This window comes from Neodiprion pinetum, chromosome 2, assembly GCF_021155775.2.
Source record: "Neodiprion pinetum isolate iyNeoPine1 chromosome 2, iyNeoPine1.2, whole genome shotgun sequence".
Lineage (NCBI taxonomy): Eukaryota > Metazoa > Arthropoda > Insecta > Hymenoptera > Diprionidae > Neodiprion > Neodiprion pinetum.
In genome coordinates this window covers 24,818,465-24,835,215 of record NC_060233.1, presented here as the reverse complement: position 1 = coordinate 24,835,215, position 16,751 = coordinate 24,818,465, and the positions used below count along the sequence as shown (strand labels likewise).

The window sequence follows — 16,751 nt, the reverse complement described above, 5'->3', positions numbered from 1 at the left end:
TTCAACTTCTTAGATTTTATCGTTTCCTACGCAAATATCAAAGCTGTTATAAAGATCGTTTTTCCTAGATTCACATCACATTGAAACTGTATTTTTATATCGATTTTGAGAGGGTACACTTAGCAAACGGCGCATCAACCCGCATGAACTTTAGCTCGTGGCATTTTCACACACCATTCGTTTGTGCACGACTGCGACACACGTGAACACACGACGCATTTGTACACTGAAATTTCGATGTTACGACACTTATGCATATGGCACCATTGCATATGATACTTCTGCACACAACACTTCTATCCATGGTGAAGCGGGAAAATTTTTGAGGTGAAAAATATGAGGAAGATCCTGTATGAAAAAATATATCTAACCCTATCATAGTCAACTGTGTTACTTTTTTTATAAGTGGTTTGGCTGTGAAATATATCTTTCAGTCGCAGTGCACGAAAGCCTAACTTTTTTTAACCATGTCACAGTCACCTTTTGCAATTTATTATAAGGGGTACGGAGATTGAATGTTTCGTAGCTACAGTAGATAGTGTATCTATGGATGGAAGTGTGAAAGCCTAACTCTTTCGAACCCTGTCACAGTCACCTTCTCAAATTTTTTGTAGGAGTTATGGGAGTTGGCTGATAGCTACAGCACACCGGACATCAAAACTAGTGTACACAAATATTGTGTGCAATAGTGCCATCTTTTAAAATTCTTGTGTGCAACGGGGTCATGTGCTAACAGGGTACAGGCCGTGCACAAACAAATGGCACGTAAAAGTACCGTCGGCTAAAGTTGCTGTGGGCTAATGTACAGTGTGCAAATAGGCCATTACCTCGATTTCAGTGGGTTTCTATTCAACCAGTTTGCCAGTAAGTTCAAGATTTCGTTCAAAGTTCGTACTACGCAATCTATATTATCACTTTACACATAACCATTTCGTCGTCTGCGAAGAGTTCGAACTTACATTTCTTACCTATACCTATATGCGAATACCACGGTCTTGTCTGGACCCCCCCGGCCCCGCCACCGCTGTTAATAAGATCGTAACGAACCTAGTGGCGACTGGTGAACACAAAAATTGCTTCAATAAGCGACATATCCCCTCCAATGGAGTTTCCAGACCTGTATATAAGACCGTGCCCAAAAGATTCCGTGTGTGGCGCGATTCCCGTGCCATCTGTAGCAGACGGCTGAAACTCTGTCGAACTGTCCCCTTGCCTATCACAGTTGTTTCAGCTACCAAACTGTCAGCTTTGCGTACAAAAACTATGAACTATTCGGCGAAATTGGAAATTGACGGCTGGCAGATTGGACGATTGCGCTATGAAGTAGCGTGAGGGGCTAGGGGGAAGGCATTTTTCAAAGTCATCTTACCGTAAAAATTTTCACTCCACTAAGCTCAGCTGACCAAAGTCGCGCTTTGCATCTTGGGTAACTGAGGCACTAGTTCATACCTTCCTGAATATTGTCTTAGTTCTAAGTACTGTTCGTGATTCTCTCACATCAGCTGCATCCTCAGTACTGATCTAAACGCGGAATAAAGCGAATCATTAAAATGAATCTCACTCTTTATTTCGATCTGCATGTGTTCTCAAACCCTTCGCCTTCAGCCAACCTTGTAGGATTAAAATTACCGAACTTCCTCTATCTCTAAACAGGTATGTCGAAGGTAAAACAGAAAATGCACGATTAGGAATAATTGTACACGATTCAGTAATGATATATTTTCAATAAGTATGGGGTAAATATGCTTACACGAGTTTTGTGATCCAATCAGGATCAACTTATCTTATTCAGTTCTTGCAAGTGTATTTGGTTTTTATAAGGTAGTTTGACCATCTCTATCTTCATTTCTCTTCGGCTTACGTATGCTATTCAAGGTTTGAATCATATTTTCTGCTTAATTCTCTTTCCCACGTTACGATGAACTAAAATTAAGAGCTGTTGGGGTACGTGCCCTTTTTACCCCTACCATAGAAAGGCTCTCCGTTTGTCTCATAGTAATACGTTCCAGAGCACCTGGCAAGAATAATGATTATTTCAGAATGCTTCATTCAGTCCATTTCCAAACAACCATAGTATGATAAATTATCACGCAGTAAAATATAGTTTTGCAACCCAAGTAACACACGGTCGACATATATTTGACTTACAAGGAAGGTATCTCAGGTCAATCTCTCCGATTTTTTTTTTTTTTTGTATCATGTTATAGTAGACTAACAACTAAGCGACACTTATTGAAGTTATACTTCTTTAGGCGCGTTATGAAAAACTGATGAGAGTGAAATTTCAAGATGCGCGCGCATCACTGTAACACAAAATTAACAGGATGAAGTTGCCCACTGAACCGAATTCATTAAGTCTCGAAAAAAAGCTACCAACGAAATAGAAATAAAACCTCTCTTAGTCGCGCATGTTGGTACGCTTGTCGCCTCTGATTACTGTTTTCATATTTATTTATAATATTTATCCACATGGTTTTAGTTTTTACAGTCACAACACGTGTTTTATTTTCATACAAGTGCGAATTATATATGTGGCAATAAAATATATTCAGTAGTGATTTAAATTGAATATTTGGATTAATATTATTTACTATTTCTGAATATTAGTGAAAAAATTGTGCTAAAATACTTTTTCAAGTGCTCCAATATAATTGAGGTTAGTTATCCGTATGTATTATTTAATGATGCCAAAGAAGTATAACTTCTCACGCGCGTACATAAGTACACGCACCCATTTTTTTTTTTTATCTACCATTAAACAATTTAAGGGAGTGAATCCACTTTCCAAGGTAAGATATGTCTGGGGGCAATTTGGCAGTTTCTTTTTTAAATTGAGGTTTCGGCAAAGTAGCGAACTCGACAGTTCGAATCAAAGTATTCTATCGCGCGCATTATTGTCTCATTTCACTCGCTGTTTAAAATCGTCCTCACGCATGTACTCACACTCGCGTGCAATGCTTACCTATTTCTCTACCTCAAATCTAGCCGCTTGGCCGTGTCACGCCTCGAAACTAATCAGCCGCAAAATCATATCTGCGTATCATCTGTGTATTCTCTCGCCTTTGTAAACCTCGGTTGTCGTTCTGTTCTCTTGCGATGCAGATCGTATCGCCTTGTATCTTTCTCAACTAACAATAAAATATCCTTTATTGTTATTTAATCATCATCTATTTCAGTCATCATCCCGCTTTCTCACTATTGCCATTTCTCACTAATTCGCGGATCCCATATCAATAATCCAAATCTAGCGCTATCCCTCCAAACAATTGAGAAAATTTTCATTTTTTATTTCTCGTTATGAGAAAACTTTTCCAGTTGAATTGGTACAAAAATATAAAGTTCTTATGGGTAAAACTGTCAAATCGCCCCTTGACATGTCTTAATTTGAAGGGTGATTTCACCCCCTCAAACTGTTGAGTGGCAAATGGAAAAAAAATAAAAAAATTGGTGTCGCTTAGTTTTTAGTCTACTATAAAATATTACAAAAAAAATCAAATCGGAGAAATCAACCTAGGATAACTCCCTTTTTAGTGTCGGCGGAAAATGGAGTCAACTAAGCGGAGACTGATGAAGAGAGCGATTGGAAGCCAATAATTGATTACATGTCAACCATACGTTCACAAATGTCCGCTCGGCTGTCAATTTACATTCAATGGTGTACAAGTCAACTATTAATTGATTCGTCATTAAAAAATAGTAAAACAAAACTGTAAAAATTTCGATATCACCAGATCTTTTTGATGTCATTACATTCGGCATGGCGAGTTCTGTACGATGTCTAATTTTTGTTTAATCGCTATCTTGATCTTGACCTTTTTAAAGATATTCGTTGACATATGGTCGCCACACTGCACAACTTCAGCTTTTGGCTTACAACCTGCGATCATTACCACATCGTTCAAGTAAATTGTCACCGTTTTACCAACTTTCTAAAAACTCTCAGTCAAATTTTCTATCTGTCGATATTATGACAGTTTTAATAATCTTAAAGGAAGTGTTCATTCGCTACTAGATTCTTAAGTTACGCGTCTAAGATGGCGAATCCATATCGATCGAATGTTGAATCCGGCTTCACTCGATATGCCCAGTTGTAACTGGGATTTTGTTTGTAGGATACATGCAAGCAATTGCTCCATAATGATAATAAAGGTTAGCCTAAGGCAACAAATAAATCAAATGTTAGTCGTCATTTTCAAAAGTGTGCTACTCGGGAATATATTTCAACTTACGTAAAGTTACGTTCCCGGAACATTTCAAACCTTGTGACATTACGTTGCTACAACGTTCTTAAATTATTCTGAAGCTTGCAAAGTTAGGTCGCTGCAATATATCTAAAATATCACAAATCTCACAATCTTTACGTTGCTGCAATGTTTTTGAAATAATACGTACTGTAGGGGTGAAAAATATATGATATGTGATTCCATTTCCACGTGTTTCGCTATTTTCAATGAAATGTTTTTCCCATAAAAATATTTAGCAATGACTTACGATTTAAAGTGGAGGTAAAAGCCCAGCGCGACTATCAAATTCCCACTACAAGAATTGTTGTAAAAATCTTCAGCATCGTCGCACTGTACCGCTAAATGTGAGCTCTTGTTTCTTATCGCCTCTCCCATATACATCCAAGATCTGTCATGGCTACATCGATCTGGAAACGTTTACTACATCTATGAGTAATCGAATCTCGTAATATGTTAATGTTATAAAAAGTGATGTGTTTGATAACTACAATTATGGCAATTTTACATTTAAATATTTTTCTAAGCCGCTATTATCAGGATATTGGTATACAAAAATGTATTTCCTTAAAATCTAGATTTATTTAACCATCGTACTCACATGTTGGGAGTATTTCATTGATATTAAATGTGTTTGGTAACCAGGGACACTTTTTTTGGTAACGAACTCCCGAATTGGGGAAGAAATCACAGGTTCCAATTGGATCAGGAACGCCATAAACTCCGCCATCCGTATGCACGACGTCGACCAAATTAGACTGAGAAGAATTCAAACGGCAGGAGTTATGGACGTTGAATGGCGGATAGAAGAGTGGAAGAGCCGGATCCAGGCCTATAAATAGGAGATTTCATCACATGGCTGACGTTACAATTAAGCTGCAGACTTTTGTATCCGCTGGAGTAATTCAACAACTTTGCGGCTACCAGTAATTCGTGTGGGTCGTGAATGATTTGTTTGAATTAGATGTTGCCCCGCACATCCAGCGACATGTGCTCCCATTGAGAAGCCGATAAACCAACGCTGGTCTATCGCAAAACCCATATCCGAAATGCTTGCCATATCTCTGCCCAAGATGTTTCCGACTTCCGGCACTTTGACCGCAGCGGACACGTAATCGAGCTTAGAAATTGCGCTCCAGTCAAAGCAGCAGATATGTCCACCAGTATCGAGTGATAGTAGAGCTGTGGAAACACGGAGATAACACCGGTCAACGAAATTTCATTTTTTGTGTGTAACATGAAAACTTTTAACCGATTATGTTAGGGACAAGGTTAAGTATAATAAAATTGATATTAGAATATCTTAGGTACGAATAGTTGTATTGTATAATGTTTTTTTTAGTTCTTCTAAAAATACAGTTTTTATGAACAAAAATGAGGTTACATACAATAAACGCTCATCTATAATCGTTTTGTACATTTACTTAATAGCAAAACACTCTAAATCAACAAAGGTAAGTCAAAACGATAAGCATTCAATTTTACCGGCAGCAGCTGTAACACAAAAACTAGACCTGATCGAATCAAAATAAATATGGTTTTATAATGAGAGTAGATAGGTATTTAAAAATTAGTAAGCACCTTCCTTGTTACAAAATTTTGTTAACCAGTGTAATTATATTGCAAATGTTGTAGCGGATTTTGGTGAAATACCTGACATGATCGTCAATGAGCTCTTGTTGAGACAACTCTCCTTCCAACCGTGAATGTAAAACGTTAAGGAGAGTGACTCGTTGTTCAATAGATTTATCAGGTCCGTCGCATTCCCTGATTCTATGTCACTGTACTCGTCAGTTGTTCTGAAAAGTAAATGTTTAATCATTATGTCACAAAATGTCATTCATAATTCATTCATAAATATTATTGAAAATAGCCAAAAATTCATGAAAGATGGAACGCGGTGCACATACGCCCTATTCTCAAGACGTCTTTGGGATATGAATTTTGATTTACAAAATTAGTTCGTCAAATGAGCAAACAAATGGTTGGATTTAAATGTTTAATATTTGATAAAGTCAATACCAATGAAAATTATATAAGTGCTTGAATTGTATTGTAAATGTATACGATAACAAAAGAAAAATACAAATGATTTAAATATAAAGTAAACTGATAATTAAATTTATACCGTAATTCTTAGGTTGCTATTCCTAATCGATTCAAGTGAAATTGTGAAAAATTATAAGTTGTAAATAGCTAAATATTTCTAATTGTAGGCTATTTAAATTTTACTTTCTGGATCACTCTGACAAGAAGAGGGCGCGAACATTGGATCACCGATTCCAAAGCCGTTTTAATATCATAAAGTACTTCTCAATAGTAGTCTAATTGTAACGTGTGCTGCAGAGAACGTCATTCGCAGCCATTTCTGAGAAAAAAAACTATTGAAAATTATCGCTGAACTCATATACCACTAATGTTGTAACAACTGATGTCGAAGTACTCCATCACACCACGCTACCGACCCGGGTCCAATCACGGTGTCGGTACTTTTTTTTTCACAACGCATGTTACTCATCTAAAGGAAAGGTGCTACGGAACAAGTTACAAGGCTATTGCTTTCCGTTACAGATGTTAAGAAAAAATTGCGCATGCATTGCATGAGCGTTGCTTTTATATTATGCGCCTGGTGCGAAAAAAATTTGTCCTTCACCTGTTTTTAAGATAAATATCATTCGCACAAATGCACCAGCTGCGCCGAAAATGCGAGCGATAGCGATGACTAATTGACAGCCTTACACTTACGTTACCTTTCGAAAAATAAATTATGTTGCATAATGAATTATAGCCTTGTATTATACTTATTCCGTAGCACCTTCCCTTTAAATTAGTAACTTGCATTGTGAAAAAAAGAGTACCGACACCGAGATCGAACCCGAGCCAGCAGCGTGGTAGCCGAGCGCTTCGACGTCACTTAATACAACTGTAATTTTCAATTCATTTTTTCTCGGAAACGTCTACGAATGGCGTTCTCTGCAGCACACCTCAGACTACTATTGTGAAGTACTTTATGATATCGAAAGGGCTCTGGAATACCTGTGTGAAGTTGGCCCCCCGAGTTTCACAAAAATTTTTTTTCAAATATTTCGGATTTTGTACTTGTGCGAACGAAAATTTTGGCGTCCTAACGATGTACAAACCATTGCAGAAAAAAAAGAAAATTCAGGGACCAGAGTATAGGTGTCGCTATTAACAGCGTAGAACCGCTCACTTCCAATTGACCATAGTCATTGCACATACATACCTATCTCGACATTCGGGGCAACATAACCGCACTATAGAAGATTGCATTGTAGTTGGGTCATGTCATATGAAGTATTAATAAATAACACTTTTTGTCAATAAAATACACAATGGGTAAAACGTCCGTAATTTCTCGATGTTATTTTAATGCTATTCATAGCAAAAAAAAAAAAAAGAAAAAGCTTGACTGCTACGAAAGCAGTCATAGACTCACCTAGCGCATAAATATAAACTAAAGCATATTGCACACTTCAATAACGTATACTTTTTTCACAAGTATATCTAATAAAAGAATATTTTCATTTATCGATACTGAATTAAATTGACTTCTTTAATCAATACAAATTTATTTTCGTTGGCTGTTTTGAGCTACAGCCCACTGAACATCACCAAAAAAAGTAGATCCACAGTACAGCTAACTCCTAATTTACGTTGCCACCGGTTGTATGTTACACAAATTATCATAAATTTTACGATACTCATGCATAAAGTTGCGTATTTCGTAGTAACAAACTTTTTTTTACAATCACTGGTAAAGTAAGTGAAAGAGAAGTCGCTATATTTGTTAAATTATAAGATTATTCGTAATACAGTTCCATACTGAAAATATTCATGTGTCTAATCATACAATGTTTTGAAAGAATTCGACGTGTAATTTATTACATGATTCATTTCGTAAATTCGATAAAACATACATATAAGAAATCACATAATAAATTACGAAAGCACGAACCATCAGGTATACTAGATTAAAAATCATATAATCAACTATATCGTGAACTATATGAATTTCGATCTAGTATATTTGATGATTCGGGCTTTCGTAATTTATTATGTGATTTCTGATGTATTGTATCGAATTTACAAGATAAATCACGCAATAAATTACACGCTGAATTTTTTCAAACCATTTCATGATTTGACACATGATGAACATTTTCAGTGAGGTTGCGTATTATATACCAGTTGCGTTCTATACTACCTTCTTCCATAAATTTTATTGGTTTTGTATTGCAAATTAAATGCATTCGAATGTTCCCGCTAGTCGGAAAATAGCAGTTCCACGCTGTTAACAGCACCACCTTTTTTCCCAAAAAATGGGATCACCTTCTCACGGAGAAATACGAAAGAGATTTGTCTCCTTCTACTCTATGCTCTGAGCTTAAGTCCATCGTTGTGTCTGAATTCGTTGCCTATGCCTGTCCGTGTATTTGCTGACGGGTTGCCCGTTCCGCGGGTCAGCTTGGCGGCCAAAGACGTTACAATACGTCATATACTTCATTCAGTTATGCTACCCTGCGTCTTGTTCAACGAACGGAATATTAGTAGGTGCCGCAGATCGTTTCGTGCCTCCTATTTCACCACCACCTCCTATTTCAAAATTAAATGCAAATCTCTACCTGAGAACAAGACGGAAGTGATCGCCAACGATCCTAAATTCCCTTCTAATGCCAACAATACAGTCTTTTCCGTAACAGCTGTAAAATAATTTTTTTACCAACGACTTTTGTATCTCATCACATTTTATGTATTCAGTTTGCTGTAGAAATATTTCTAACGAAACAGTCAGATTTAATAGTTCTCGTATTATTTTCAAATTGACAGGTAGACAAAAACGAAAATTCGTACTATTGTCTGCAAATAAGAATGACGATGATGGTACTGGTGAAACTTCGTTTAAATTAGCGACTTATAAATTTTCTACACCTGTACAAGATACGTTCTATCAAAACTTCAAGAGTTCAAGAGTCAACTTAACTCTGAAATAGAAAAGTCTGATGCAGGTTTTGGAGACGAGAAAAATCGTTGAATTATGAAAAGGCCAAGACTGAATCTTTTTATGGAAAAATCAAAGTTGAAGACTTTACAAAAACAAATTTTAAAAATTAGAGACAACCAGAGCGTCCTGGAGTAGAGGTTGATCAGCTTAAACTAAAAAGAATTGTATCTAATGGAGATTCTACAGATATTCGAGATCTTTCCGAGATAATTAGAGCTTGTAAAACTCTTAATCAATTGTGAGACCAGAGTTTTGAAACTGAATATAATTTGTCGTGAACTGCCACTCATCTTCATCTACTGTCACGAAATTATCATTCTTTAGAGGGAAAATGACACGTAGAAACTGTACCTGTCAAGTTTGCATGACCTTACACTGGTTTACATAAAAGTCATGTTGTTCAAACTTTTTATTTGCTGTGATAAGAAATTTAGAATGTGTGACTTCAATCCTTGGACCCAATCAGGTAGCGCTCACCTCCAAAGATGATAAAGCGCGGGTACCAATATGTATGGGAGAAAACGTGACACCGAGTAAGTGGAAGTGTCAACACCGATCTTTAATCCTTCTCCGTCGCTTCCTCTCCCTGCTCTCTTCTTGTCTTGTGGCAAAGAGTATATAAAAATAGTTACAATTGAACTCTAGTCCTGTCTCTACAGATATAAGCTCTGGGGCCTTCTACCGTCTAAACCGTCTCCCATTAATTTTGAAATTATTCTTATCTATCGAATTAAGTTATCGCAAAGTTGCGCATGTGATATTGTACAGTAAATCAGTTAAAGCGTGAGTAACTGCGAGAGTACGTAGATCGAAAGTTAATTAATCAAAACGTTAAATCATAAATAACGAAAGAATTATGTGGACTTCGATCCGGCTTGGTGTGAGCTTTGAAATGTCCTGCCTATTCCTACGCACTGGTACTGACCTTTCGGCAGCGAACCTCATCTCTTTACATCCGAAACACGATAAAAAAAAAAAAACAGTAGCAACAGAGAAGCTCAAGCTCCACTTGTGATGCATTTACAGTATCGAGTGAGTCTTCCAGACCATGATCGGGTTATTGATTGGATCTAGTACAATGCAGGGTCTACGGACAGGCAGGAGCGGCGGACTTACATTTCCGAGGTGTGGAACCGAGGTTATTCTTGACTAGTATAAAATAACACGGTTAAACTTTTCAATCTTTCCTATATAAACTACACTCTGATTTCACTTCGATGTACTTAAAGTTACTATTCTGCAGTTGATAAGGTTGATGAATTCGTTTATCCGAAGTTCGAGATCTCATTGTTCAACTATATCTTGGTGAATGTGTATTATAGCTGCATCGTCCACATGATCTTGCAGCATCGTTGATTTTCAAGTAATATTAAACAAAATTTACAAAGTTCAGCGTAGATTAGGGTTTTGGTAAGGTCGATTATACGTGAACTGTCGAAATACGTTTTCTTCAGTGCCATTTTCAATCTGGTACCATTACATAATAATTCACAGAGAGAAGAAAAAAAGCAGATTTCACTCAAAACTGCAGGAAAAGAGGGACACATCACGGTTTTTGGTAAAAAGAGCACCCTCGTCAACTATATTTTTTACTATAAATTTAGTACATTTTCCTTTGCACACAGTAGTATTCATTGCTTCTAGAGCAAATTTTGCATTTACGAAGTGTATTTTATCAAAAAACCTAATGAGTCCACTTTTCCTGTAGTTTCAAGTAAAATCTGCACTTTTATTCTCCCCATGTTTTTATAAATTCGGATTACGCAAAATAATAACTAGTACTTCCTACTTTGAACGTTTATTTATTCAATGGATGTCCGCTTGGCGTCAATGAATTCATAAAAGTGGTGACACACCAGGGAACCCAGGAAAGTCGGTAATAGTCTAGAAATCTTATAAATTGAGAATAGTAAGGGAATTACGTTGCCTTGCGAGGTGAAATATATATTAGGGTGATTTTTATTTGGGGGTCGAAAAAATTTTCATTGTGACGCCCCCCAGACCTGTTCCAAATTAAAAAAAAAATGTGTGTCACGTTTCAAGTCCCTACAGCGTTATGGACCACAACCACTGAATGCAAAGAATAAGCACATTTTTTTTTGTCAAATTCGAATTGTTCATGTACAAATATATACAATTCAGACCTTTAATTTTTTTTCATCACAGTTCTTAATCGATTTTTGCCAAATAATAAGAGGCTGAACAGATAAAAACCGCTTGGCTGCAAATATTCATATTTTTAAGCAATATATTATTTAGGAAAAATCGATCAAGAACCGTGATGAAAAAACAACTGAAGATTTAAATTGTTCATACTTTTACACAAACAATTCGAATTTCACAAAAGAAATACTTATATTCATCAGAATTCATTGCATTTATGCGTTGAAGCCCGTGCCCATTGATATAGCCACCTTGAAAATTTACACATTTTTTTCTCACGATTTGAAACAGGTCTGGGCGGCGTCACAATGAAAATTTTTCAGATCCCCAAATAAAGGCTATCTTTATATATATATCACTAGTTGCATCGTTGTTGCTCTATGCATGCACTATCTGGTCTCCTTATTATGACTCTCATTTAATTTCACTTGAAAGGGTTCAGCATAAGTTCTTCAAAGAGATGGCATTTATATTGGGTAGACCTCCGACTTTGAAGAACCACGACTATGCCGGTATTGTGAGAACTCTAAATATCTGTTCCCTTGCTTCATACAGAAGTTACCTTGATGCTATTATCTTATTTAAGGTTTTTAACAATTTGACGGATTACCCCAAGATGGTGGGCATTTTTGAATTGCATGTTCCGGGAGAATGCTTAGGGATAATTACTAACAATTTCTTATTTTAATTCCCCCTGGAGAGATGCGCTATAGATCGGTCTACAGCCATTTATTTAAGTGAGTTGGCCTAGTGCCATATGCGATGGTTGGACTTATTTAGCTATACCATCGTTGGGTCCAAGGCATTATGTAAAACCAATCTATTTTGTTTTGAGCAGCGCGTCAGATATTTGTCAATATTATTGTTTTCTACAAAGATATTGTAACGGTTACTGCTTTTGATGTGTTGAATGCACTTCAAATCCAGTACCGGTGAAGTGTCTTTGTCCAGTAGATTATTAATTAAAGGGGATTTTGAAATATTTGGAGCTCCGGATGAATAAGGCAAGGAAGTAATTACTCCCTAATTTTGTCGTCCTTGATTGGCAGACACGGATAACGCTACCGTTACTCCAATTTGCAGACGCGGGGCTGCATAGCCGTTTCTACCCATCTAGTACCTGCCGCAGACGCGGTATTGCTACCTTTGCTACATTTTATAGAGGGTAAGCTATCACACCCCTATTTAGACCTGCTTCCTATAAGTTAGGCTTTTCATTCGACTCAAAAAGTCACAACAATGTGACCTCAGGCCGTAATGCATTCAATGAGCAAAGTTAAAATTAAATTCGGGATACAGAATTCTAATTTTGAAAATACAAATGAATTGTCGCAACTTACCGGCTACGCTCCGGTGAGTAAATTGACCGCCAGCCATGCGTTTTGCAGATGCAATTGCTTTGACCAGAAAGTAAATTTGCAACCTAATCAGGCGCTCAACCGCGGGTTTGCTGGAAAAGTGAGATTTTGCTGCCGTCTTAAATGGCCCACGCGCTACCGTAGAGGTGAGCATTGGTGGTAATGCCCTGCTACCTGTTAGTGCCACCACGTTACTACGGTTGGCCCCAGTGGACCGGCATTACTGCGGTCGTTCGTCAGTGACTCGTGATGTACCGGCATCGTGTGATCACTCGTCGGTAAGTCGGCGTAGCTGTATACGTTCGTGATGTAACGGGATCACCACGGTCTTACATACAGGTCTGGAAACTCGCTTAAAATTTCAGTGGTGGGGGTGTCCTCTTATTGAAGCACCGGCCGTTTCGCCTAGTGACCACGAGTGTCGCTACTATCGAGAGGTCCAGGCAAGGTCCCTAGATTATACAGGTCAAGACACGCGTGGGCAAAGAAATGAGTGAGAATGCGCCAAAAGTTTCGTGTGACAATGGATGCTTTCCATTTAGAGCACAATATGACACGGTGTAAACATTTCTGGTCTGTTCCTTTGTCCGGATTGACCGCTTACAATAGAAATTTGTACACTGTGTCACACTGTGCTCTAAATGGAAAGCACTCGGTGTGGTTCTGATTCCTGACTTGTCACAATGATTAACCTCAAAATATATACGTGCTTCTATTTATTTCGTGAACGTCAGGACACTAAGGGCGCAACTCGTTGATGCTTAACCTCAAAAAATTGAGCAAGATTGGTCGAAACTGGTCGGTACGGTAATGTAAGTTTGATATTTTTTGGGCGAACGTGCATAGAAATTTTTACCACGTCATAGTGGGAAAAACTGGAACACGCGTGTCTTGACCTGTATAATCTAGGGACCTTGGATCCAGGCTGTGTGCGAGAGACGGAAGCAAATTTCAAAACCACGGACGGTCAACAACCTGTTTCCATCTCTCTCGCACAGTCTGAATCCCTCTACCGCAGCTCAGAATACCTCTATCAGGCTGCTGCTTTCCTATATTTGTTTATTTGTCCTCAGTCTTGCCCTTGTTTTCTTAACGTCGATTGGATCAGTGTCCTACGCTCTTGCATTCGATCATTACCCATCAGCTTTAACCTTCAAGTGGAGCACTGTGTATGGAATACCCAGGGGTGAATTATTATGTGTTTGTTCCTTATAAATGGTAATGTTGAGGAAATTAATGTCGCGTAGGGGAAAAAAGTCTACAATCTCAACTACAGACACTCCACCAGAATCATCATGAGATGTTAAAACTAGCTGAATTAGAGTGTAGTGTAGTCAGTCTATGGGTAGACGCTACCCAGTGCTCTTGTAACGTCATTATGTTGACAGTTTAACTAAAGAAATGATTTGTGCGAAGCAAGTGTTTTAGTGTATTTTTTAAGTGTTTATGTTATCAGAACGCTGAAATAACTCTTGGATATTCAGCATCGTAATTCCGTTTTATGTGCAAGGAACATGCTGCTAAAATTTGTGTGGAATGTACCATCCAATTATCCTCTTAATATTATACAATATTTATACTTTTAAGAGTATTTCTATTACCGAAAAATAAATGACTTCTTATGCTTAACCAAGAATTATTTGTTCAAAATCTCTTAACTTTACCTTGCTAAATAAATGTATCTTTTTAATCGAAGAACATTTTTTGATCCATTAATTTCGCAATGTTGGAATGGCAAACATTGTCATTTTAAATTTAAGCACATTGGCGCCAACGGGAAGTATAACGCTATATTGTACCATCGGTTCATTATGTTTTCTTTTCCGCTGTATCCGTTCTGTTCTCTGTACGCGCCAAAAATGAACGGCATTGTGTCAAACATTAATCCACTCATTTTACCTTGTTCATAACTGATCCACCCAAAACTAACACGCAAAAATGTGATGTTTTTAAGAAAATCATCACATTTTGACAATTGTTAATGAATTTTTTATAATCATACCGCAAACACCTTTTTCCCTTTTTCTACACCGTCTGAAGTATCGATTCAAAAAAATTTTTTTAAATCGAATCATTTGATTGCAAGATATAAATCACTAAAGACACACGGGTATGACATACACATGTGCTCCTGAATCGGGAAGCCGCGACAGTTCGTCTCTTGAGGGTTGATTTTGTATTCATCCTTGAATATACCGAGACGTATACGTGACGCATAAATATGCAGGTGATACATTTCAATTTAGTTCATTCAGTTAAAGTTGAATTTGTGCTACATTTATTATTTTCAAGTAGACAATATTTGTAGAGATAATTAAAATTGATTATTTGACCACTCTCTCGATAAACACTCATTTTGGAATCGGCAATATTTGATAATTCTTCCTGCATGATTTAAATTTCTATTCATTCGGTATTTCTTACTAAGAATCAAATCTTTTCGAATAAGATTTTTTTTACAAAGAATTATAGATTGATTCATATCTCTGATCCGATGCTAAGAAGTTGTACAAATATAGAGGTAAGTATCCAATAGCAAGCCCGATGAACGTGTTACCCGTGAAAAGTAAGGTCTAGAGATCTAGAATTCAATGGCTTTTACAATATGATAATAAATGAAAATGGCAACTCATTCAAAATATCAGCACCTAATTCTTTACCTATAGTTGGCGGAATTGCTGGCGTTCTTTTGATTGTTCATATATTGAGTGTAATCGTTTAAGGTTATAAAAAATAACTTGCACGGTGAACCCCGTAATTGAAGTGGCAATTTCTGAATGGCGTGTTCCCTCAATCGTTCGCAGGACACGTGGATCATTCGTAGTTTGACTTTGACTTATTATATTATAAATAAACTTACCCTGTATACTCACTTTTCATAACACCGGTAGAACAAGACACTGGTGCCCAAAACAGTTGAACAACCAAACAGTAAACACAATAAATCACCAAGCATAATTTACTGCTCAGAGAAAATTAGGAGCGCGAATTACCTGTTAAAACAACCGCGCATTGACTGTCTCTGCATTCGACCGGTTTCCCATATTTATCAACGAACGTTTTTAAATACAGATTTGCAATGTTAAACTTATCGTCCAAACACTAATACAATAATGCTGTTTGTGTCTGGCCTTGGGTAGATATCGTTAATGTCAGCGTTGCGCACGTTCTCGAATGCATACACGTGCAGCGTGACTTGAATTGGAGGCCCGTAACTTCGTTGCAATAAATCGGTTAATCATCGACATAATATATTTGGGTCACAAATTAGGAATAATTACAATTGCGTCAGAACGTTCGGTTACAAGCCAATAATGCTCTTGATGTATTAGTAGTGGCTCCTATTCTGATTACATACCGCATAATTAACCACCACATTTAGAAAAGTGACCTCGGCACCGGTTGCTGCATGGTTTCTCAATATTAGGTCAAGGAAAGATCTAGTAAGCGTAGACTGAACTGAAGCAGCATTTTCTTTCAAAAAATTCAGTAGTAATAGGTTGAACATTCTAAAATTATTGGCGTGGTGTAGTGAAGATGACAATTACTTTCGAATTCTTTCTGCTGCCGCAGACTCCGACTTGATACCGTCACGACGGTCTGCTTGACCGCTTAACAAGAATTCCAACCTTGCATCTCATTGCAAAAAGAGCCGTTGAAAAATTGCCGCAAGATATACATTGCATATCACAGTCAATCCATTTTTAATAAGTTCACTGAAAATAATTATAACTTCCGAGCTGATCTTGATAAAAATCAAAGTCTTAATCGAACCACTGCAACAAGTACATCACAACGCACAAGCGTGCGTGATTATAATGTCAAGTTTTGAGTTTTTCCATTTACAGTGTCAGCGCATTCCAGTCAGAAACTCCAACAAGTGATAAGTTGAGCAATTGGTCTATAGTCCGGTCAATTTAGTCATAAAAATAGTGATCAAATTACAAAAATTCCGACAGAGCTGAA

General features: G+C 37.3%; 1 protein-coding gene across 5 annotated transcripts; it reads right to left on the bottom strand.

Moving 5' to 3' along the window:
* Positions 1-409: 409 nt before the first annotated feature.
* Positions 410-15,791, bottom strand: LOC124211014 (lipase member H-like). 5 transcript variants are annotated; one of them, XM_046609624.2, is made up of 6 exons: positions 15,659-15,791; positions 5,895-6,040; positions 5,166-5,423; positions 4,843-5,073; positions 4,492-4,651; positions 410-2,014 (listed from the first exon to the last, which is right to left on the bottom strand). In XM_046609624.2, exons 1-6 carry the CDS (start codon positions 15,739-15,741, stop codon positions 1,930-1,932), a joined length of 963 nt encoding a protein of 320 aa, XP_046465580.1. In that variant the 5' UTR covers positions 15,742-15,791; the 3' UTR covers positions 410-1,929. The 5 variants fall into 5 exon arrangements, with proteins under 5 accessions (XP_046465580.1, XP_068989324.1, XP_068989323.1 ...); XM_069133223.1 differs by having other exon boundaries at positions 15,646-15,780; XM_069133222.1 differs by lacking the exon at positions 15,659-15,791 and adding an exon at positions 8,592-8,855.
* Between the last annotated feature and the right edge of the window lie 960 nt (positions 15,792-16,751).

What these genes read in the sequence shown, in the direction of transcription:
- LOC124211014 (XM_046609624.2), bottom strand. Translation starts at nt 15,741, where the DNA reads ATGCTTGGTGATTTATTGTGTTTACTGTTTGGTTGTTCAACTGTTTTG. An exon ending in CTCATTGACGATCATGTCAG is followed by an intron (nt 5,424 to 5,894) that starts GTATTTCACCAA and finishes GTGTTTCCACAG; the next exon opens with CTCTACTATCACTCGATACT. An exon ending in ACGACCCACACGAATTACTG is followed by an intron (nt 5,074 to 5,165) that starts GTAGCCGCAAAG and finishes TCCTATTTATAG; the next exon opens with GCCTGGATCCGGCTCTTCCA.